General features: G+C 34.0%; 1 protein-coding gene across 8 annotated transcripts in view; it reads right to left on the bottom strand.

Annotated features, from left to right (window-relative positions):
- Positions 1 to 25,465, bottom strand: part of CNOT4 (CCR4-NOT transcription complex subunit 4) — a 122,869-nt gene that overhangs the window by 69,317 nt on the left and 28,087 nt on the right. For all 8 annotated transcript variants that reach the window (XM_063101351.1, XM_063101350.1, XM_063101355.1 and 5 more), the window contains one exon: positions 9,399 to 9,664. In XM_063101351.1, coding sequence (XP_062957421.1) covers positions 9,399 to 9,572 — 174 coding nt within the window. In that variant the 5' untranslated portion in view covers positions 9,573 to 9,664. The remainder of the gene's footprint in view (positions 1 to 9,398; positions 9,665 to 25,465) is intronic.

The following is a 25,465-nucleotide window of genomic DNA, read 5'->3' as shown; positions in this document are numbered from 1 at the left end:
CACAAACTTTTCAAAGTACCCTAGTATTAATTTTTTTTTTAACCAACATTTTAGAAACAATAATGATCCGTACAAGGTAAGTACCAAGCCAATTTTTAGATGAAAGTCAAAATCCAGAGAGGTAAGTGGAAAACCTAACTAACAACAAATGGGGGGAGGGAGACAGCACTTAAAGCCAAAGGCCAGCCCAAGGTGAAGAGATGGTCCCACGTTAAAGCTGTGACCCAGCCACCCGCAAAGGTGGTCTCAAGATAAGAACAAACTACAAACCAAAGGGTAGTCTCAGGATAAGAGCAAACTACAAAAATAATAAAAAAGTAAAAGGGGTAGGGGAAAACCATCCTTGAGAAGTAGTTGAAGTACCTACCCTAGGGAAGAGTTGCATCCTATAGACAGACACTTAGTTTGGCCAGACCAAAGACTTTAAGCACGAGGCATACCTAATGGCAATGTTTATAGGATCCGGTGGAAGCCAAATCAAAGCTTTGGTAAAGGAAGGCAAATCCACCCCAGGCCTTGGGGGAATCCTAAAAATAATTTTCTCAATGACAACAACCAGAACGCAGCCGCAAGTAACCAAGCACATAAAGAAATAAAACATGAACATTATCTAGCAGGAATATCCCCCAGACTTCAGCTACTGGAATTACTGGACAAAGAATTTAAAACAATAATGCTAATCTGTGTTCAAAAAATGTACAATGAACTTGAAGAAACCTGTAGGGTATAAGAAGCTATTAAAAAAATAACACAGCAAGTATGAAAAATGAGCAAACATTACTTCTAGAAAGGGGAAAAACACAAAACCAACAGCTAAAAACTAAATGGACATATCTAGCCACATATTGAATCCAAAAGAAGAAACTATTCACATACTAGAGGATAGATCATAAGAAATCATCCATCAGTGCATGAAGGAAAGAGAAAGATAGAAAATACAGAAAAGAGATTAAGAGACATGGAAGACAGTGAAGAGATCCCCCCCCAAAAAAATTTAATCAGAGTCCCAGAGAGGAAAGAAAGAAAGAAAAAAAAAAGGCAGAAAGAGATAATAGATTAATTTTTTCCAGAACTAAGGAAACTCACTAACCCACAGATTCAAAAAGCCCTACAAAACCTCAAACAGAAACACACACACACACACACGCACGCACGCACGCAGGCGCGCGTGCGAATTCAACTTTTTGCAACTGGCTACTATTTTCATTGTGGCTTAACAGTCAATTTTTGTGACCTCTGCACCTGTATTTTAAAAGTTTTGTAAAAATTTGTTATGCACACACACATACTTGCTAATTGTGTTATTCAAATTCTCCATTTCCTTTGTATTGTTTACGTGATCTGTCAATTTTTAAAATATAGAAGTTAAAGTCTTTCCATTATCAATGTAAATGTCAGCCTCTCCTAGTATTTACTTACAGCTCGATATATTTAAAAGTTCTGCTGTCCAGTAAACAAAGATTCATGACTTTGTAACCTTTTATCAGTAAGAAAAATTCTTTTTTGCCCTTTTAAAATGTGTTTGATCTTGAATTATATTGACTAATATCAGTACTATTACATATTTTTCCTATGATTTCCATTTACCTACTGTGTCTTTTCCCCCCTCATTTCATTGTAGTTTTTCTTATATATGCTCCTGGTGAATCAGTTCTACAAGGTTTATTGGAAAAAAGAACAGCCCCCATTTTTCTTTCTTCCCCTGCAACAGTTTACCTCTTCCTAGAAATAATCCTGTTGACTTTTTTAGACAATTCTTTGTCATTTACTACCATGTCCGTAAATAACATTCATGCATTGCTATTCTTGATTTTTCTGTTTTAGGTATTATCACGTTATGCAAGTTGAAGATTTAGCTCCCTCAGCTTCCATTACCACACATCCCAAGTCCATCTTGTAATCTTCTATCTCTTTGGTAGGGCAATATTAAGGATTACATTATTATAAAATGCAAATGTTATTTACACACTTCCACCTCCAGCCACGACAGAATAGGTAGTAATAGACTAGGCCTACCACCATAAACAACTAGAAAACTAGACAAAAATATATAAAATAACTACCTTCAGACACTGAACACTAGGCAATGAACAGCAGGACTATGACCTCTGGGAGAAAAGAAATAAGACTTAAAAACCGTGATTGCTCTAGCCTTCTCCTATTCCAATGCTTACTGGACCCTGACACTGTGTCCTACAGTCATACTGAGTTGAGGGGACAGACAGCAAAATTTGAAGAGGCTGAGGCAACTGAAATTTATGGGGCAAAATATGACAAAGGAAGCTAGCTCCAAAAGAACTCCAGATATCCACACAGAGGAGTTCTGTGGTAGCTAGTTTTCATAGATGGCTCTCCAATGAAGACATCTGATAGAGTCCAAGCCAATAATGAATTTGGGGAAGAAGTAAAAAAGAATACTAATCCCATGCAAACACTTTCAGAAGATAGAGTATAAGGAATAATTTTCCAACTCATGTTATGAGGCCAGTATTACTCTGATACCAAATCTAAAAACAATGAAAAAGAAAACCACAAACACCCTTTATGACACAGACACAAAAATCCTCCTGAAAATATTAGCAAATTGAATATAAAATGGATAATACATCATAATCAAGTGGGGTTTATTCTTGGAAGGAAAGGTTGATTCAAAAATCAGTCAACATAACAAATCACTTTTCAACAGAATAAAAGGACAAAAAAAAGGTATGACAGGCGAGCCAGTTAGCTCAGTTGGTTTAGAGCACAGTATTAACACACCAAGGTCAAGGATTCGGAACCCCATACTGGCAGCTGTCAAAAAAAAAAAGTATGAACAACTCAATAGAAGCAGAAAAGATAGTTGGTAAGATTCAACACTCATTCATGATAAAATCTATCAGCAAATTAGAAATAAAAAAAAATTTTCCTCGACCTGATAAAGACCACAGACCAAAAAACGTACAGCCAGAAACATACTTAATGGTTAAATACTCAACAACTTCCTGCTAAGATTAAGAACAAAGAAATATATCTTCCTTATCACTTCTATTCAACATTATACTGAAGGGCTTACCCAGTGCAACAAGGCAAGAAAAAAATTTAAAAACATAGAGACTGGAAAGGAAGAAGTAAAACTGTCTTTATGCACAGAAGACATGATCATCTATGTAAAAAATCCTAAGGAATCTATTTAATAAGGCTGCAGGACAGATGATCAATAATGGCAATGTTCTGTACAATAGCAAAAAACAATTAGAAAATGAAATTTTTAAAAAATGTGCCATAGCTCTGAAAACATAAAATACTTATTAAGAGAAAAAACAAAACACACTGAGTACACTGAAAACTATTAAACACTGCTGCAAAAAATTTTAAACACTAGAAAAATGGAAAGATATACCTTATTCATGAACTGAAGGAGTAAACATTTTTAAGAAGTAATTTTTCCACAAAATGTTCTATATTTAATGCAATCTCAATAAAATTCCAGCAGCCTTTTTGTAGAAACTGACAAACTGATTCAAAAATATATGTGCAAATGCTAAGGACTTAAAATATCCAAAATAAATTCTAAAAAGAGTAACAAAGTTGAAAAATTTGTCATACCAGATTTCAAAACTTACAAGTAGTCAAGACAGAATGGTATTGGCATAAGGATAGATATAATTATCAACAGACAGAATACAGACTCTAGAAATAGACTTACACATTTATGAGCAACTGATTTTCAAGAAAGATTCCAAAACCATTCAATAGTGAAAAGATGATTTATTCTACAAAAGATGCTACAATAGAATATCTGTATAGAAGAAAAAAAAACAAAAAAATTCGACCCCAACCTCCCATGTGAGCCATTGTAGCATCATATGATTACTTTTTCTTTTCTTTACAACTTTTTCTTTCCCTTAGAGTTAATAGCTGTGTTTTGTCTAATTATATCTCTATGTGTTTGTTACTAATTCAACCATCAAATCTTTTCCAATTGCTGAAATGGCCTCTTTTGAAACTTGTCAAGTATTCTTTTATTTTATCTTTTTGTAGAAATCTCTCTGGGAACTTTCTGATTTGTCACATTTTGGATTAGTTGCCCTCTTTATCTGGAACACAGCTGTCATCCTTCCCCATCATCCCAGGAATCCTGTTGATTCTATCCTGTCTCTTTATCCCATTTATTCTTCTCTCTTCATTCTTTTATGTTGGTGGGGCACATCCTCCAATAGATTCCCTGAGAGAGAATGCACAGAAGGTAAAAAAAATTTTGAGACCTCTCAGGTCTGAAAATGTGTCTTTTAGTGTACCTTCACAGTTAACAGTTGAGCAGACAAAGAATCTTAGAATAAAAATTCATTTCTTTCAGAAGTGTCTTCTAGCTTCAAGTCTTGCTGTGGAGAACTCTGATTCCTGATCTTTTACATGTAATCTATTTCCCCCCCCCCCCCCCCACTGGACACTTGTAGAACTTCTTTGTTCCCGGTATTCCCATATTTCAAAATAAAAAAAGTTTGTCTTGGGCACTTGATAGGCCCTTTCAATCTGGAAATGTGTCCTTTGGTTCTTGGAAATATTCAATCATATTTTTGATGATTATATCTCCCCTGTATCACTGTGGTCACCTTCTAGAGTGTATTTTATCTGATTGATCTTCAAATAAACTTATCTCTTTTCTCAAAGATTCCATCTCTTTTGCTTTTTGTGCTACTTTCTAAGATACTGTCTCAATACCATCTTCCAAGACTTTCATTGAGCTATTTTTGCTACATTTTAATTTTCAATAACCATAGTTATTGTTCAATGAATGTTCTTTTTTATATCATCCTGTTCTTGTTTCACAGATACAATATCTTCTATTATTTCTGAGATGAAAATAATAATTCCACTGAAGTTTTTGTTCCTTGTCCAGTCTCTCATTTCCACGTGAGCCAATATTATAGAATGCTACATCAGAGCACCACCTATGTTCCCAGGTATTTTTCTTAGAAATGCTGCACTAAAGGACACACAAAGGCAATCCAAGAAAAGACTAAGTAGCCTGTGCCTATATTTATCAGCTAAGATCAAACAGAACCACAAAACTCTCTTGATTTCTAAAAACTGTCTGTCTCTATTTTTCAAAGCTATTAAAGCAAAGAAGCCCTTTCTGCAAAAGAGCAGGTTTCATCTTGTGGACTGAAACTAGGAGATTGCTTCAACTAGCTCCCTACCTCCATCTCCAAGTTTCTTTAAATCATCTCAATATGCCACCTCACAGAGCAGCCTCTGCAGGCCCTCTATGTGCAGGGTTGCCTTATGTGCAAATGGTAGATTCATGTTCCTCTCCAGGTCTCTAGCAACATTTGTGGTTTTCCACAAACACTGGGATGCTCTCCAGAGATGAAGACTGAGTCCCTGACTGAGACAGGCAACTTCATAATTATTAATCCTGTGCTCAGCATGCTCTCCGGCAAAGCTAAGTCAGGTTTCAGACTGCAAGACCATGTGTTGCCTGTACTGTGTGCCCTCCATGACCCACTCCAGCCACGAGACAGGTTCTGGTGACCAGAAGACCAAGAAGGGGTTCTAGGAAACATCGTCATGTTAAATTAACATGAAACCAAAACCTTATTCTTGGCCTGACATAACAATAACTGCCTCAGCTACAGATGTAACCTGGAGACCTAAAAGGAGGTTGTCTAAGACCTCTGTAATCTGGGATTTTTTTTCTATAAATGTTGGAGAGCCTTGGTGTTCATCTTTAGATGATCTGTCATCTTTTCTATTAACCCTCTCTCTCATAATCTTATCCAGTCTCATGATCTTATAAATCACTTACTATATGCTGATGGCTTCCAAATTTAAATCTCTGTAACAGAACCTCTCACCTGAAATTCAGACTTGAATATTCACCTGTCAATACCTCCACTTAGATTTCTAATAGAAATCTGATACTTCATATGTTGAAAACTGACTTCCTAATCTTCTCATAAAACCTATTCCTATTGCTGTCTTCCCCACTTCAATTTACAGCAATTCCTTACTTACTTCCAGTTGCTCAGTCCAAAACCTTGCAGTCTTCCTCAGCTCTTCTACTATATGATAGTTCATGAATAATAAACTTTATGAATCTTTGCATGTCTGAAAATGCTTTGTTATGCTTTCATTTATGAATAAAATTGAGAATTCTTTCAAAGTTATTTCCCCTCATATTTGGAAAGACGAATTTCTCAATTATTTTCTCTTTTCTATGGCTGTGAAATGAAAATACTGGTATTGGGCTGGCAGGTTAGCTCAACTGGTTAGAGCGTGGTGTTATAACACCAAGGTCAAGGGTTTGGATCCCTATATCAGACAGCTGTCAAAAAAAAAAAAATTACTGGTATCAATTTTATTCTTGTTCCATTGTAATCTCATGAGCTTTTATATCTCAAAAGCTTTTAAAACTCTGTCTTTATTCTGGGTGTTCTAAAATTTCATAATTATATAAATACGTGTTGATCTTTTTCAGTTATCTTGCCTCTCATTCACAGGGCCCTTCTAATCTGAGGACAATTGCTTTTCATCATGAGAAATTTTCTTCTATTAGTTCTTTGATTGTTTCTTCTCATTACTTTTAGTTCACACCTTCTGAAACTGCTCTCAGCAGAGATTAGAAATTGTGGATCTCCTACATTACTTAGCTTTTCCTTCAGATTTCTGTTTTTTATTGTTTTACATTATATCTTAAGGGGAAAAAAAGCTCAGCACAATCTTCCAATTTACTAATTTGCTCTTGAATTGTATCCACTCTGTTCTTCAGGCCATCTATAAGATTTTTCATTTTCAAGACCTCTCTAATTGTTTCTTTAAAAAAACCAAAAATTCTTTCTACATGAATATGTCATTCTCTCTCACCTCTCTGAAAGATACCAATGACACTTCTTAAAGTCTCTTTCTTTTGCTTCCTATGCTAAGATTCTTCTATTCACTGGTTTTTGTGCTTCTCTTTCATGATGTTGGTTTTCCTGAAATCTATGTGGATTCTTTGCTATAGCATATTTCTACCTGTGAGAACTCTGTCAACCTGTCTATAAATGCTATTTCTGTTTACCGCATGATGCTCTTTTGTGACCACAGTGAGGACATATTACTGGACAGGATGTGCCAATAGGTAATCTGCTGAACATAGGTATTCCTAGTTCCTCCAGAGTGTTTCCATTCACCTTAAGGCTTTGACCCCAATTTATAATCATTATTCTATTTAGAGAGCATCTGCCTCTGCTACATGGCACAAAAGGCGGGCAGGATCCATATGGCTGTTCTGATGCCACATTCAACTGATCACACTGAAATTTTCTCTAGGATCTTGAAGCATTGCTATTCCTTTTCTCAGTAGTCTCCTGAGCTGAGCTAATGCTTCCTTCCTGAAATTGATCCCAATGGCCTTCTGTCTTTCAGAGATTCCTCACACTTTCTGGTCTTCCCAGGGCACCCTCTTATTGATAACAAGCTTTGCTAAAGTTACTTTGTTTTTAATCTTTAAAATCTTCCATTTTTTCTCTACTTTTTAAGGATTTGAAGTAATTCTAGGTAATCTCTTAAGATTGAGATGATTTTCTTTGTGATTTCCTCCAATAACTGATTTTTCTCTAATAACAATTTATCCTTTTATTAAGATTCTACTTCATAACATTCCTTTCACTGAGACTACTTTTAACATGCCAAAGGAAAACAAAAAGAAAGAGATAAACTTCATAAAGCCAATCAAATTCTTCAGGTCTTGGGCAATGCTGAAAGTCACTACTTTCACTTCAATAGTTCAATATGATTGTCTTCTTATGAACTGATTGGAAACCAATTTTTAAAATATGACTAAATGTTTAAAATTCATAAACAAAAATTTATATAGATTTTAACCATAGCTAATGTTAAAGTTTTCAATTACCTTTCTATTCATGTCTTAAAATATATTAACTATATAAAACAATATTATATATACATTATACTATAGTAAATATACACTAAAAATATATTACATATTATGTTATATGTTATATATACAGTACATATGTAACTATATATAAATATATAAACTGTACTAACTGACACTTAAATAAACCTAACTTTTTTTTGTTCATGTAATATATATTACATGCCCATTAGATGTTAAAAAAAAAAAAAATGGACAATGCACTGCCTTCTAAAATTTATTACAAATCCTCAGGTAAGGAAGTTGAGAGTCAGATTACAATGGGTCTTCAAAAAATTCATGGAAAACTTCGTATTAAATTTTAATCATATTTTTCCACGCACTTTTTGAAGTACCCTTGTATTTTTTAAATTTTAGGTATCTGAAGCACATTTCAGCTTTCTCAAAATTTGGTGGTAATAAACATAAGAGCTCTTTGAAATAGGTAACCGGAAAAGAAAATTTAAACCATACAGACATTAAAGAGAAGGCAAATTCTATAATAAAGTGTCAGATATTTGCATTAATTCCTAAGGTCCCAAAGTCCTTCAAAACAGAAATGCAGCAGTCTTACCTACCGTAACAGTTCATTCACTACCCTGTAACTGTGTTGCAGATGCTCATCAAAACAACAAAACCCAGAGAATATTAAATATAGATTTACAGAGTTAGAAGGGGCTTTTCAATAATACAATAGTTTAAAACAAAGACTTTGAACTCAAAAGACATATTTTAATTCCAAACATACCACTCACAAGTTGATGACTCTGGACAAGTTACATGAGTTCTCCAAACCCCCGTTTCCTCAAGTATAAAATGGTGATAGCAATATAAGCCTAGAAATATTGTAAGGGCTCAACAAATGAACAGTTATTATCCTCTGAACAAGGATTTCTTTGTCAATTTAACCCCTTTTAGTAAATATCTTCTCTTCCATTTTGTACTAGAAAATTATACGGAATTTCCCCCCATATGTAATACAGAATGTGTTTTCCCAGCTGTACACCATCCTATCCAAATCCATTACCTCTCTACTCCTAATATTCTCAAACCGCAAGCACCACTGACCATGTCCATCACCTTAGATTAAAAAAAAAAAAAAAAAAAAAAAGAGAGGGCTGGCTGGTTAGCCCAGGTAAGAGCATGGTGTTATAACACCAAGGTGAAAGGCTCAGATCCCTGTAATGGCCAGCCACCAAAAAAGAAAAGAAAAAACGGAAAGGCCAACCAGAAAGGTTATGTGATTTTACAAAGGTCATATAGCTAGTTAACAACAAAACTAAGACTTGACCCTGACTTGGGAGTGCAATGTTTTCATTGTACCTCATGATGTACCTCATTATGTATGCTACACATAATTTCACCCAAGGTTTGTAAATTCCTTTAAATCTACTTACTCATACTTATGGGGGAAAAAACTGTACAGTTAAAACTATCGTAAAAAAAAGCTATACAGTTAAAACAAATAACTGTAAAGTTATTCTGAAGTATTTACCTTTCTACATGCAGGACAAAGCCCATTTTCATCAGTGCGAATTCGATGCCAACAAAATCGGCAAATCTGGTAGCCACAGGTGCAAGGGAAAAAGTTGATATCATCTATCTCCAAGGGCTCCATGCAAAGAGGGCATTCCACAGGGTCTTCCTTCGCATCAGGACTGCGAGACATCTTCACGTTTATTAAACAGCAGCAAAAATTTATAATAATTTAAGGGAGAAGGAAGTTCAGCACTTGGAGCTAAAAGGTAGAATTTTGAAGACCTGCGTAAGAAGACACAAAAAATGTTTACTACTAGTGAAAAAATTGGTATATTCAACAATCAAGAATCACATTATCAAAAAATCTCAAAAATATTGATGGAACAACTTTTGCTATTATCATCTTAGAATGTATTTTAGAATGGATTTCTGAAAATTTTTACATATCAAGATAAAAGGTCTGGCATTAATTTTGTGGATTCAACAGAAATATAAAAGAACTTCCTTTCCTTCCTATAGCATTATAATCATAATATATTTTAGGAGAATAAATAAGATAAAGAAGCATCTTCAGCCTTAAAATACACTCTAAACTGTCTCATCTTTGAACTAGTAATACTGAAAGCTAGTAATATATGAGGACTATTATAGTACTATAAATGTGTCACTATTTATAAAACAGACCAAATGAAAAAGACTTCAATAGTCTATGGTTACATGTCAACATCAAACTCTTGCCACACACAGGCTACAGTTTAAAAAAAAAAAAAACCCAAAACAAAACAGTAATATGCCATACAACCTGTTTACAATTAATTATATAATAATATGGCAATGAAAACTTCTGAGAAATTTATATTCAATAAAAGTATTCCTATGGTAATGCTACAAAAAGCCTGTAAGGAACAAGAATGGGGAAGAAAACAAACAGCCCTTCATATCACAAATACTTTTTCGAAAATTAAATAATATATCTTTTTAGATTATGGACAGTTGAAAAATTTCAGGTAACAACTTAGGCCAAAGTCACTGATTAAAAAATTAGGTTGAAATCACTATTTTAGATTAAAAACTGATAGCCTGCAAACTAATCTTGAACTTGATGCAATCACCATCATGGTATTTTTTCACATAATTTAACAAACTGATTCTAAAGTTTACATAAATGCACGAGTATTACTTTGAAGCTTCTGGGGAAAAAACATAGGTATGTGCTCTATCAAATACTGAACTGCACTACACAGCTACAATAATTTAAATAATTTCATATTAGTACAAGAATAGATAAAAGAGCAAAGAAATTAAATAATCTAGAAACAGACCCATGAATATATGAGATTTTAATATTTGACAAAAGTTATATTACAAATCAATAGGAAAAGGATGAACCACTGAACTATCCATTTGAAGAAAAAATATTATATATCTAACTCAGTGCAATCAAAATAAATCCCAAATGATCTGAATAAAGAGCTATATACATTGAAATAAACTATTGAAGTTGTTGGAAGAAAAAAATATCATTAAAAAAAAAACCAAACAAACCTTCGGATACAGAAAGCCTTCTGACATAGTTTGGATATGTTTGTCCCTCCCCAAAGCTCATCATGAAATCTGATCACCATTCTGGCAGTGTTGGGAAGTGTTTGGGTCATGGGGGTGATCTCTCATGAACAGATTAATGCCTTGAGGGAGAGGGGTTAGTGAGTGAGTTCTCTATTAATTCCTGTGAGGGCTGGTTATTGAAAGAAGCCTGGCACCTCCCCTCCCTCTCTTGCTTCCTCTCAGCACGTGATCTTCTTGCACCACTTGCTGCCCACCATGAGTAAAAGCAGCCTGAGAACCACATCAGAAGCAGCTATCACAGAATCATGAATCAAATAAACCTCTTTTCTTTGTAAGCTGCCTAATCTTAGGTGTTCTGTTATAGCAACATAAAAATGGACTAATACGCCTTCCTAAGAAAAACAAAATTTCAGAAGTCATAAAAGGATACAGTCAACTTAACAACGTGAAAACAAGAAAATATAAAATTAAAGGCAAGCAACGGAGTAAAGAATATATCCACTATACATAATGATGAGCTAATGTCCAGAATACATAAAGAAATCTTACAAAGCAGTAAGAAAAAGGCAAATAAAAGAAAAAATGGGAAGAGAATATGATAAGTAGTTCATAAAAGAATTATAAGTGATTAAAATATATGAAAAGATGATTGAAATCTTTAGTTAGTCAAGAGTGAGGTAGAATTTTACCCCCCTCAGTCTGTCAAAGAAGTTAGTTTCCCCGAAAGTAGAGATTATCACTGATCTAGTTCCTCTTCACTAAAGAGGAAATGGGAGCACATTACCTTGGCTTAAATTACATAGCTATTAAGTGGTGCAGCCTAGATTATTTCCAGGAAGTCTTAGCCCCAGAATCTATGCTCTTAACCACTCCATTATACCACCTAATAATCTATTCTACATAAATACTCAGGCATGTACACCAAGTATTTTGCTATGTTCTGCTGTAGCACTGCTTTTAAGAATAGAAAATTATAAACAACATACGGTCCATCAATAGGGAAATCATTAAGTAAATTATGATACAGTCATAAGGTAGATCTATGTATGCTGCCTCAGAAACTGTCTATTCAATTCAATATATACGGAGAACTATAAACTATAAATTTTTAAAACTTATAAATACAATACCACACACATTATATTTTACTTAATCAATGTTTTATAATTATGAAATTCTTGTTTAATTAATAATTACTCTACTCTCACTAGAATGGAAACTTCAGGAGAGCAGAGAAGTTATTTGGTGCATCACATATCTGAATGTATACCAAGCAGTTACAACATGGCTGCTAGTTAATAGTAAGCACTCACATATTTGATAAATGAGTAAAAGAAGGAAAGAATTGTTACAGGAAACAGCACTTGAAGTTGTCTCTGTATTAGGCATGTATTTCACAAAGCATGTTACTTACATAAACTACACAAAGACAAAAAACAGACTTAACAGTAGCTATGAGCAGGTTGCTAAGTGAAAAAGCAAGGTAAGTGACTGTTTAAATATCAGCACCAATACTTCTTCCCCTTTTTAAATTAAGTACCAAAGTACTGATACACATTTACCATGAATATTCATATACACAGAACTCAGGGCTGTCTGTATTACCTCTAGAAAGGCAGGAAAACTTATTAATGTTTTAGAAAAATATTTACCTAAGACCTAAAATGTCTCTCTCACAAAAAGTCAAACTGGAGTTATACAGAACAATTAACTATGTGGGACTGCTTTCTACCACTCCATCACTTTGCTATTTTACTTAGTAAAATATTTGTATTTTACTTGTAAAATGTAAACCAAAAAAAGCAGCATATAAATCATCTCACTTAACATAACATGCCCCCAGAGGAAGCTCTGAATCTCTTCCAAAAAAAACTGACTTCATTTGCAAGAGTATGAAGTTCAAGCCTAAGGACAATCTCAAAGTCAAGAAGGTTGAAGTGAAATGCAATTGGGGAAGAGATTCAGGATTACAGGCTAAACTACAGGCCAGCTAGTTTGCAGGTAAGAACTAGGGAATAAGACAACTGGGATGAGCCCTCCTGGAGTCGAAACAAATCTCAAGCACTGACTTCAAGATTTGTTTGGATCTGGCTGAGAATCAATTTATGTCCTAGGGTATTGTTGAAAATAACACGGCAGTCAGCCAGAAATTGGTGGAGATTAAAAACTGGGTGTGGTTAGGGAAAGAAACAGCCGAAGAGAACCCTGCCAAACACTGTCATCCCATGGTACATATAGACATGCCTGAGTCTGTGCCCCCAAAGAGCAACACGAGAGGCTTAGCGCTCCAAGAAGGAAATAGATTTCACTAAAGCGATCTACACCATCACTAAAATAAGCAAACAACAATACAAGCCCTGGGAAAGGGGTGGTGTGGGGTGGGGTGGTGGGAGCAGTGCTGATGGGAGATCAGTACCCAGAGTTGCTACAATATTAAATAAAACATTCAGTTTCCAACAAAAAGTTACAAGCTGTGCAAAGAAACAGGAAATTATAACCCATATACCAGAAAAAATGCAGGCAAAAGACACTGCCTGTAGAGCAACCAGATATTGGATTTAACAACGACTAAAGGAGCTGTTTATAAGTATGTTCAAAGAACTAAAGGAAACCATAATTAAACAAATAAAGGAAGGTATGCTGACACTCTTCAAATAGACATCAATAAACATTACTAAAAAGAACTAAATGGAAAGTTTGGAGTTGGAAAGGACAGTGACAAAAAATTCACGAGAGGGGCTCAAAAGTACCTTTGAACTGGCAAAAGAAAGAATTGGCAAATGCGAAGACAGATTGATAAAGATCATGCAATCCAAAGAACAGAAAGAAAAAAATGAAAAAAAAAACAGAGCCTCAGAGAAACATGGAACATCATTAAGCACCCTGACGTACATGTTATGGGAGTACTATATAAGGACAGGAGAGAGAGAAAAGAGAAGAAAAAATATTTTAATAAATAATGGCTGTAAAGGGGCCGGCCCGTGGCTCACTTGGGAGAGTGCAGTGCTGATAATACCAATGCCACGGGTTCAGATTCTATATAGGGATAGCCGGTTAGCTCACTGGTTGAGCATGGTGCTGACAACACCAAGCCAAGGGTTAAGATCCCCTTACCAGTCATCTTTAAAAATAATAATAATAATAATGGTTGTAAGAAAATTAAGAACTACAGCTACATAACAACAGAGAGGCATCTCACAAACATGATGTAGAGCAAAAAAAAAGCAAGACAAAGAATACTTTGCTGGTCATATAAATTTCAACAGGCAAAGAAAAACCTATTATTTTAGGGATGCACATGAAGTGATCAAAGTCAGGACAGAGACTGTCTCTCCAAGGAAAGATCAGAGGGTTATAAATGGCAAGGAGTGTATGAGGCAGTTGATGTCTTCTACTTTTGACCTGGGAAGAGGTCACAAACAGGTCTGCTTTATAATCAAACTGTACATATTTTATTTTATTACTTATCTTTTGGCCACTGGCCAGTACAGGGATTAAACCCTGGATGTACATGTTTTATATATACTATGTTTTATATGTTTTTGGATGTTTATTTCTTAGTTTTAAAAGAAAAAGATAATAGCTGTAAATTTCCCAAAATTGGTTAAAAGTAATCCCCAGATCCAGAAAGTACAACATACCCAAGTGGGATCAACAAAACCACACCCGAACACAAAATAGTAAAATTGCAGAACACTTAAAGGCAATGAGATTCCTAAAAGCAGCCATAAGAAACCTTTCACCCAAAGAATGACTTAGAAAAACAGCAGACTTAGCAACAGCATGAACTGAAGCCAGAAGGCAATGATACAGCTTCAAGGTACTGAGAGAAAATTACTGTCAATCTACCTCTGAGCTCCTAGGAAACAACCTGAAGAATGAGAGTAAAATCATAAAAAGACATTTTTGAGATAATCAAGGAGATTTTGACACAGACTAGGTATTAGATAATATTAAGGAATTAGTGTTAATTTAGTTAGGTATGATAGTATTTTGAGTGTGTGTGTGTGTGTGTGTGTGTGTGTGTGTTTAAAGCTTCTCTAGGAGATACAAGGGTACTTCAAAAAGTTCATGGAAAAATAGAATTAAAATATAATATGAACATTTCAGTAAACTTTTGGAAGTGCCTTTGTACATTCTGAAGTATTTACAGACTTCATGCTATGATATTCCAGCAGGAAGGGAGGCACAGAAAGGGAACAAGATGAACCTAGAATAACAAAATGTCAATAACTATGGAAACTGAGAGATAGAAATATCTATCTATGGGTTTTTATTATATTATTTGGTCTACTTTTATGTCTTTAGAAGTATCATGATAAAACGCAAAAAATAATTTCTAAAAGAATGAGGCCAAATTAAAAATTAAAACAAACAAAAATTGAGACAGTTTACCAGTAAGCAGCCCTTACTAATGGAACATCTGAAGATGTTCTTCAGGAAGAAGGAACATGATTCCAGAAGGACAATCAGAAATTAAAGAAGGGATGGTGAGGAAAGAATATGGTAAAAACATAAGTAAACTGAATCACATATTTCTATATAAAATAACAATTTCTTATTTGTTAGATTTTAAAAAGAATAAAAGACTAGAAAATAGCATGGTGGTTGGGAGGGGAGTGATATAAGATAAACTGCACTAAGGTCCAACTTTGAGAACAATATGAATAGCAAAATTTCAAGGATAACCACATAACCCTCAATGATCTAATTCTACTTCCTTATATCTGCCTTAGAGAAACAACCGCAATACTGTCTGAATAGCAGAAAATTGGACCTCTAAAAGACCATTAATACGAAATGGCTAAATCACAGTATATCAATAAAATAAAGCAATTTATTTATTTATTTAGTGGTTGGCTGGTAAGGGGATCCAAACCCATGAGTTTTGTGTTATAAGGAAAATAAAGCAATTTAAAAGACTAAGATAGATCTGTACATATAAATGCATGGAATGAAAACAGTTAATTGCAGGTACTATATATATAAAAGTGTTTACATTAAAAAACCATATATTTTCTCTATATACATATATAATTATATATTCAAATCATAGAAAAAAATGACAAACTGATAACACTGGTTACTTATAGGAAAATAAGGACAGGAATAGGAGGAATGGAAACGTGAGCCTATGTGGTTTTTTTTTTTTTTTTTTTGCAAAAAGCCTATGCGTTTCTTCTACAATAGGAAATTAATTTTTAAAAATACCTTTAAGGATATTATTAAACTTTGAATCCTTTGAGTGCAAAGACTGTGCCTATTTTGTTCAACACTGTAGTATAGACATGTACAGCAAATTATAGACTCTTACAACTGTGTATGGGGGGCAAGAGGCATAAGAGTGATTCAAAGAAAATATATGAAAACAGCAGTGTCACTGAGTAGTAACACTAGGATATTTTGTTTTCTTCCTTTTATTTTCCTCTAACTTCTAATTTTTAGAAATGAATATTTACTTTTATAATTAAAAACTATATTAAATTAGTTAAAAAGTACAATTGACAAAGAGACAAATAGAGTGATTGATGAGATTTAAAAAGTTGTGAATATAATTAGAGAATCAGCATCAACATGTTTCCTATTAACTTAAATGCTCTATCAGAAGGAGGCTAGGAGTTTAAGAAATTAAAGGCTAAGCCTGATGAAAGTGCTATTAATGAGATAAAATCAAATCTGCACAAAATCAAAGCACAGACTAATTGGTATGCTAATTATTTCTCTACCACACTTGTGCAGGTTGTCACGAAAAAGAGTAGCCTATATCAATGTATTTTCAATTCAGGGGGTGAAAACAGTTCTATTTGAGCAAAAGTGCCTGATGGAAGGGTATGTCTATTTTAAAGTTTATAAGGACTGGTCCAGACACCTGTTTGAAACAAATGCACCCAGGTACAACAAGCTCCTAGTCAGTCTGGACTCATAAATTAGTCCTTCCAGAAATACTTCTGCACATCAATTTACAGTATACTAGTAGAAATGGATAAGACAGAAAAAATTAATCCAAGGAGAAATACTAAAGTGCAAGGACCAGTCTCAACCTCTCAGTATTTTTTTAAAAATCATATTTATTAGTATGGTTAAGTGCAACCACTTCTTTAGCCAAAACTAAGTGTTACCCAGTCACTTAGATTCTACCACCTCCTAAATTCTGATCCCAGATGGCAGGCTGCCAATCAAATGCTCCTCTTCCACCAAGAGATCACTGCCAGTTCATCGATCTCTAATTTCATTCAAAAACATACTGCCACCACTTCCTGTGGTTTCACTTCATTGCAAGCACTGATTCATATGGAAGCCCACCCTTTTGACTTTTTTGGCTAGGTGGGACATGAAAAGGGGCATGGAGTAAGGGTACAGTGAGATGGGATTCATTAAATACAAGAGATAAGTGTCTGGTTAAACAGTAATTTTTGAAATGTAAAAATTTTTTAAATCTTTTTTTCCAACAAAAGTACGAGAATCAAGCTTACATATGAATATTTCCTGGAATTGTCAGTATTATATATTTGATTTCTAGATACACTACCATACAGCCATCTAGGATAAAATTAAATTATTAATAATAAAGATTTTTAAGGGGCCTAAAACATTGAAATAATACCTATTGGTTCTTCTTTAAAAAAAAGAGAAAAACGGTGTTTTAATTTTTGCTCCTCCCTATCCTCCATGTGTGCCTCACTTCTACTGTGACTCAGTAAAATCTAGAATGATAACCTTTTACACTATAAAACCAAAATAGAACAGTCAAGAATCCTCTGTTCCATGTACAACTAATTCAATCTTATTTTCAAGAGAAAATGTTAACTGAACTAATGTTTCTGAAAAAGTCTCAAAGAAAATGTATGTGTCAGAATGTTTTTTGGGTTTTTTTTTGTCTTTTTCGTGACCAGCACTCAGCCAGTGAGTGCACCGGCCATTCCTATATAGGATCCGAACTCGTGGCGGGAGCGTCGCTGCGCTCGCAGCACCGCACTCTCCCGAGTGTGCCACGGGCTCGGCCCAGAATGTTTTTTAAATAATAAAATATTCTATAAACATAAAGGGCCATTGATACACTATACGAGATCAATTACGATTATGAAACACATAAGTCTATCACTCCCCTCCCAAAAAACAAAGAATTATGTAGGAAAAATAGCTTTAAATCCATACAGCAATGCAAACCTATTTAACCATCTCAAAGGCTATGCCTCCAATGTAGAAAATAACAGTATATGTGTGCTGGTCTTATTAATCTTTAAGTTGCACCTATAAATATACTCTACACACATACTTTAATATACACATACTTTATATACAATTTAAAAATAAAAGTCCATGATCAACTATAAGCAAAGCAATTCAGAAAGAAAAATTACATCCATTTTGCAGCCAAAACAGTCTATTTAAATAAATGTAGATTTTAAACGGCTTCAGAGAATTTAAGCCTATAGGTTAAAAAAAAAAGACTAAAACATATATGCATGTAAAGTCTGAGAAGATCAAGAATATTCTGTGTACTTAATTGTGACATGAAAATATATTAACTCTTCCATACCACTGCCATCTTAGAAAGTAAAAGCCCCATTGAAAAATGTAACACTCAAAATAAAAGAGGCTCTAACGAGATAAGTAAACATTTTTTGTGAAGGTCTAAATAGTAAATATTTTACACTTTATAAGACATAAAGACTGTTGCGATTATCAACTCTGCTGTTTAAATGCAAAGGCAGTCACACACAATACATAAATGAATGAGTGTGGCTGTGTTCCAATAAAACTTTATGTACGGACACTGAAATCTGAATTTATTTTTCTCATATCACAAAATATTATTCTTCTTTTGATTAGTTTTTCCATCGTTTAAAAATATAAAACCATTCCCTCTGGCCTCACAAAAACAAGCAGTAGAAAGGATCTGGTCGGAGGAACACAGTTTACCAACCCCTGTTCTACTCTAAACCAACATGGAAACCTCACAAATTTGAGCATAAGTCGAAGTCTTTCAGATCATTTTCTCTTAACCTCCTCCCTAAGGAAATCTTTTTAGTAACAGGCACTCAATATTAGGCAAATGGTTTCTTTCCACTCTAAGCATTTACTTTTTTATATGCTGTGGTATAATACGAAACACATTTGGTCTTTATCCCCCATTCCTGTCATAGAGCTCCTAAAACCCTTGGAACTTTCCAAGTGATAGAAGTATTTTGTTATTCATAATGAGCCCAGTCTGATCATACCTGAGTTTATGCTAATGAGGTGACTAAGGGTGGGATCCCTAGAAAGAAGGGGGATAAAAGTGCAAATGAATGGTTAAAATTAAGTCACCATTTGGTTACCTAGTTATAATTTTTTTCAGATCACTTTTGCAATATAGAAGGATGCAATCATTATCTTCCATTACTGTAAAAACTATAGTGCATCTATTAGTGTGGGGAAGTTTAAGGATGAAGCTGGTGATACTACTAACAGTCATAATTACATGCTATAAATAACTGTAAACTATGTTATTACACATACAAGATGTAAAAGTACCTGAACTTTGATAGCAGCAGAACATAAGCAAGTATCATTTCACCAACTTTTTGAAACTAGGCAAATTATGGTCAGCTGTTTGTAATACCTGCAATACTTGTAGAAGTTTTAATGCACAAAATAAGAATTTTTAGAAAAAGAAAATCCTGCTTCAAAGGAACAGGAGTGTATAAGAATACATTAATTAAGCAGAGATCTACATCAAACTAAGAACCACAGAAGAAACTGCCTAAAGTGTTTCTTAGTTAAGAACCCAGAGTACAATCATTAGCTGAAAAAAATTTGCTCAAATAGCAAAATTAGATTTATAAGATTATGTCTCCTGGTTGGCTGGTTAGCTCAACTGGTTAGAACACTGTGTTATAACACCACGGTCAAGGGTTTGTATCCCCTTACCAGTCAGCTGCCAAAAATAAAAACCTGAAAAGAAAAAAAAGATGTCTCTTAAAAAAGACCATAATGTTACAGTAATGAACAAGTATAAAATCCTTTGTACTTAGTAGGTGCTTAATAATTATAGAGAAGGATAAGGAAGAAAGATAGAGAAGCAGAAGAAAAATAAACTACAGGAAACTAGATCATAAATCTAATTACCAAAATCTCAGTAAAAAAACACGCAGACCAATCTCATGAAAACATAAATACAAAAATCTTAAATACTAGCGAAACTAAATTCAACATTAAAATAGACTTTTCCCAGAAGTACAAGGACTTCACAATAAAAAATTATTTATCATTTCCATAGGTCAAAATGAAAAACTGTCCACATCTCAAGAGCCTAAAAAGTCCCTAGATAAAATCCAATATTCTCACGTATCTTCCTTCTTTCAACTCCCATATGACCACCCGACCCCCATCCTTACTAAACAATTACAATTTTTAAAGTTATAAAGGCTAGTGTGCAAAAAAAAAAAAAAAAAAAAGTGAGCAATTTTAAAGGTGTTTATCAGAATAAATGGTTTTGCTAACGTTAACAACTCTATTACAATATATCAAATAGTCAGAAGATACTCTTTGAAAGGCTGTTGCCAGCAAACCCTGCACACCCAACTGTGGCTACATAATGATTCATGGCTACAGGAATAAGTATCATCATCACTTATTGTCCTCTCTATCTTAGTCCACAGTCCATCTCTTCTTCACCTATAAAACCTATAAAATCAAACAGAGGATATATAATAAAAATAACATTAACAGTTAACTTTCAGTCTTTTCTTTCCAAGATGTGATTTCAGTAAAACATTTTTAACAACTTCAGCAAATTCTGCTCTTTAAAAAATAAAGATAAGAACAGTGATGTTTCAGAGAATTACTAAAAGAATGTCTTATGAGCATATTCACTTTACATTTTATGATCCTTTGCAAAAAAATTACTAAGTAAACAATGCTTGAAAAAGGATGAAGGAAAGAAAAAAATAGGATACTTTAAGAATAGAAAACATGAAAGGTAGACTGCAGGTGTAGGTTGGAAGACTAACAGAAAGAGAATTTTGTAACTTCATATTACTGCCGACTTTGGTGGAGTCTTGGATGCTTCTTAAAAAATCTACTGCTTTTAGTTCCTTTGGTTTCCAGTGACTGTGCTGGAATATCAGAACCAGCTTAGGAAGTTACAAAATACAATTAACATACTCCAGTTTGACCCTATCTCCCTATTTTGGTGTAGTATAATGGGCCACTTTACAGCCTTCCCATCTGCACTCGGGGGTGGAAGGGAGGGTGGAGGTTGTGGGAGAAGAAAGATGAAAGAGACAGAATAATAAGAGATTGGATAATTTCCAACCACATATCAGGAAGACTCTCTCATAAGAATCTTCACTCTGGCTCCTTCCTAAACACATTTGTCCATTATAGGCTCTGGCAGATTTTCTCAATAACGAAGACCTTTGAACATGCAAATATTGAGCACATTCTGTCTTTCAATTAGACTACAATTAAAAAGGGTTAGAAAATCAGTTGTGTATAGCAAGCAGATCTAGGTTACAGTCCTCAATCTTACAATAACTAGCTTTAAGAAGTTGGTAAAGTAATAACTTCCTATGGACCTGAGCTTCTTTGTCTGTAAAATGAAGAGGTGTACTGGATAAACCTCTAGATCCCTCCTGGTTCTAACGGTTCTAAAATTCTAAAAATTCAAAATGATTACATTAAATTGCCTGCAGCTAAATAAAGTATTTTAACAGGATTAAATAATATGACAGCCTACAATCGGAATAAAATAAAATGTTACTAAGGAAGCATTTAATGATAATCAACATTTAATGATTCTAAAATTTAAATTTGCCACCATCCTCAAGAAAACTAAGTTTTGCTTGATAAAGCCCAATGTTTTGATATTTAATGTTAATAAATGGCTCAATATTATTGTTATAAAGTAATAACTAGAAAAATCAAAAAAGAAGTTACTGCATAAAGAACTTTCTCCTAAGGTATAACAAACAGATTGAAGCTTTACTAATTTGAACTGGAAGAGAATCTAAATTAGAGTACTTTGTATACACACTGTATTCTATACATCAGATTGCTATTGATGGGCTAAATCATCAGAGATGATTTGGAAGACAGTTGGGCTATTAAAGCAGATGTTTAATAAATGTGGTTTATTTTCTAAGTTGCTGCTCTCTGGTTTTAATAAATTAATTTTAAATTTAAAACGAGGGTTCTTGTTTTATTCAATAACATGTTTAAATTTACATAAGCAATCTTATCACACATCCACTTTAGTGCATTTTTTTCTACTCCTTTTAGGCCTAGGTCTCCCCTTAGAAACTACACCCACATCAGATGTGTGTATACACACACTGCCACTCCCACACATTGTATTTATGGCAGAGATCACTCATTCACAATTATTCAATATTCATTATTACTCAATATTCATTCATACAATATTCATTCTCGCTCTTTTCTTTCCAGTAGTTGAATCCCTAGAGTTTTGACTAGGCACATTTAACCAACCTGAAGATTACTTTTTTCAGGATCGTATACAGTCAAGTTGGCTGTGTGATTAAGTTCAGGTGAGAGGATGTGAACAGAAGAAATATGTGCAATCTCCAGGTCATCTTCTTAAAAGCAGAGAATCTTGACTGGGACTTCATGCCCCTTGCCCACTGACTGGGAATTGGCAACAAATAGAGCAGACCCACTGAGAATGGCAGAGCTAATCCACTAGCCTAGCCTAGAGATCCCTGGTGGCTCTGTTGAGAGCAAAGCAGTCTTGCCAATCCTTACCTTCTGGCCTCTGGAATGTTAGATGAAAGAAAAAAGAAACTACCTTATTTAAGCCACTGTATTTTGGGGTCTCCTTGTTACAACAACTTAATCTAATGTGTACCCTTTCCAAAGTTTTCTTAATCATATACAAGCATTATCAACATATGAACTTCAAAAAGAAATATAGATTGTTTGAGGAACATGACCTTCAAAAAAAAGAAAGAAAGAAATACAGAATTTAGGAATTCCCTCTTCTACCATCACCACCACCATTTTATAAAAATGGGATTATATACTCTAAAATGAAGAATGTATGTGATCAATGTCAGGAGTATACACACATACATATTTTAGAATAAACATCTGCATATAATTCGATGAAGAACAAAGTAATTTCAAAACAGCATCATTGTTAGAATAAGTTTACAGAGTATATCAATCTACTTTAAAAAGAACAATGTCTCAAAATATGTACTCAGTCTCATAAAACTGTTTAAAAATTCAGTATATCATGCAATATTATAGAAAAATGCTTTTAAAGTAAAGTTAAACAGAAAAGGCTAAATTTAAAAAGGAAAAGGAAAAGTAATTGTCTTTATTCCTACATATTTTCATTTCGGCTACACCAAACAAACAAATTTAAAAGGCTGCTGCCTGTACCAGCCAGCTGCCAAAAAATAATAACAACAATAATAATAATGATGATAATAATAAAATTAAAAAATAAAAAGGCTGGGAGTTCATAAAGTAATTCAAGTGTATCTCAAACTTCCCTACAATTTCTACCCAATGAGAGAAGAAAGTGATTACATCTGGGCGGTAACAGTGTTATCCTGGCTATAACCTTAAGTAGTAAGTTGTGTATTTTAACATCCCTTTGAATTCAAGTTTTAGTTTACATGCTGGTCCATAACCCAATAAGTTTGTTTTATTTTTGTGCTTTAAATGACTTATGAGGAAAGCTAATGATTCAGAAAGATGAATCGTGTTTTTCCTGAAGGTATATCTACTCCAATTAGATATGCAAAAAAGTAACTTCTCCAAACATTCTTAAAGACCAGAAGTTGTTCTAATTGTTGTATGACTGAGCTATACATATCAATTGGGGCCAAACTGGCATGATTAAAGTAATTAGACTTAATTTTCATTCATCTCAAAAATGGGCAATGAATGCACTAAAGAAAATCTGTTAGGTGAAGTATTAAAATAAGATAAGAAAATGTAGAAAGTCTCCTAAAACTCACCTGAGGAAAATTTCAATTTTTCAACATTTTTTTTAATGTATATATTTGTGTACATGTATAAAATCTCAGAAGTATATATGCCAAACTAATAACAGAAGTGAGTTATCTAGGGTTGGATTAAGAGGGATTGTACAGTTTGAATTTCTTCTAAAAATGCATCCATGCATTTACTGATAAAAGATAATTTTTTTTTTTTTTTGTCTTTTTCGTGACCAGCACTCAGCCAGTGAGTGCACCGGCCATTCCTATGTAGGATCCGAACCCGCGGCAGGAGCGTTGCCGCGCTCCCAGCACCGCACTCTCCCGAGTGCGCCACGGGCTCGGCCCAAGATAATTTTTTTTTTAATTTAGGTAAAACATACTCAAAATAAGTCATACTGCTACAATACAAAGGTCATTGGTTGGGTCAGGTTTACTTGCCATATGTAAATGTCTAGGAAAAGAGACAAATGACGAGAAGTAATTCAAATTTTAAAAAAGAACGTAATAGACTAGATAATTAGGACAAACTTACTCCTCTCTTAAATACTCCTCTCACGTATTTCCTTTCCTAGGACTGAGCATTTCAGGTTTTAGTAATGTTTACTTTTATCTTTCACTATCTGTCAATTTAACAGAAAACTGAAATTCACCCCTTTTACAACAGCAAGTCCTATTAGGCATCTACTACATGTCAGATATAACACCAGGCATTTGTGAGGAGGAGGAGGATGATGATGATGATGTTAGGGGGAGAAATATTAATGATTAATAAATTTGCTATATACTCAATGACTTTCACTCTATTTACACAGGTAAATTTCAGGTTCTTCCAGGTTTAAAAATATGAGCTATATTCTAAACATAGCTGTGCAAACTACTGTGCAAATCTATCTACTCCACAGTGTCACTAGTTTCCCCATTGTCACTGTGAGTCATCCTTCTTTAATCAACAGTCTGAAATACTCAAGGCAATTACTATAAATCCCATAGTAAACTTTCAGTGAGAGGATTAAGTGCCTATGAAAGAATCATGTTAAAGACTAATTTTAAAGAAATCTGATAAAATTGTGTTTTAGGAAGCAAAATTATCAAGAAACAAAGTTATAAGTAGAATAGTACCCTTGAAAGTAAATTATAGGCCAATACATTGTTTTTCCTTCTCTTAATTCTATTTATTCAGCTCCTGAGTACATGACTTGTACTATTCCATAACTGTCCTATGTTGTTATATGATAATCTCATCACTCTACCAGCCTATATACTAGGGCCTTGAAGGCAATGTCCCTAATGCCTAGCAGAGTTACTGGAAAGCATGCTTACTAGCCAAATGAGACTTTGCTATATAAAATACATTAAGTGATCCTCACTACAAGTAGGTCATAACAGAAAGCACCCCACAGCACTTAACCCTTTCCAGATAGCCCTAAAAGATAGTGATTGGGAAAGAAAGAAATGAAAGGAAGACGTATGCAACTCACAAATTACAAAAATTTATTTTATAAAGGTAAGGCAAAAACAAATCTTTTAAAAGATACATATATAATCTATTGTCTTACTGACA

The sequence above is a fragment of the Cynocephalus volans genome, chromosome 6 (assembly GCF_027409185.1).
Source record: "Cynocephalus volans isolate mCynVol1 chromosome 6, mCynVol1.pri, whole genome shotgun sequence".
NCBI lineage: Eukaryota > Metazoa > Chordata > Mammalia > Dermoptera > Cynocephalidae > Cynocephalus > Cynocephalus volans.
This window is presented reverse-complemented; position numbering and strand designations above follow the sequence as displayed.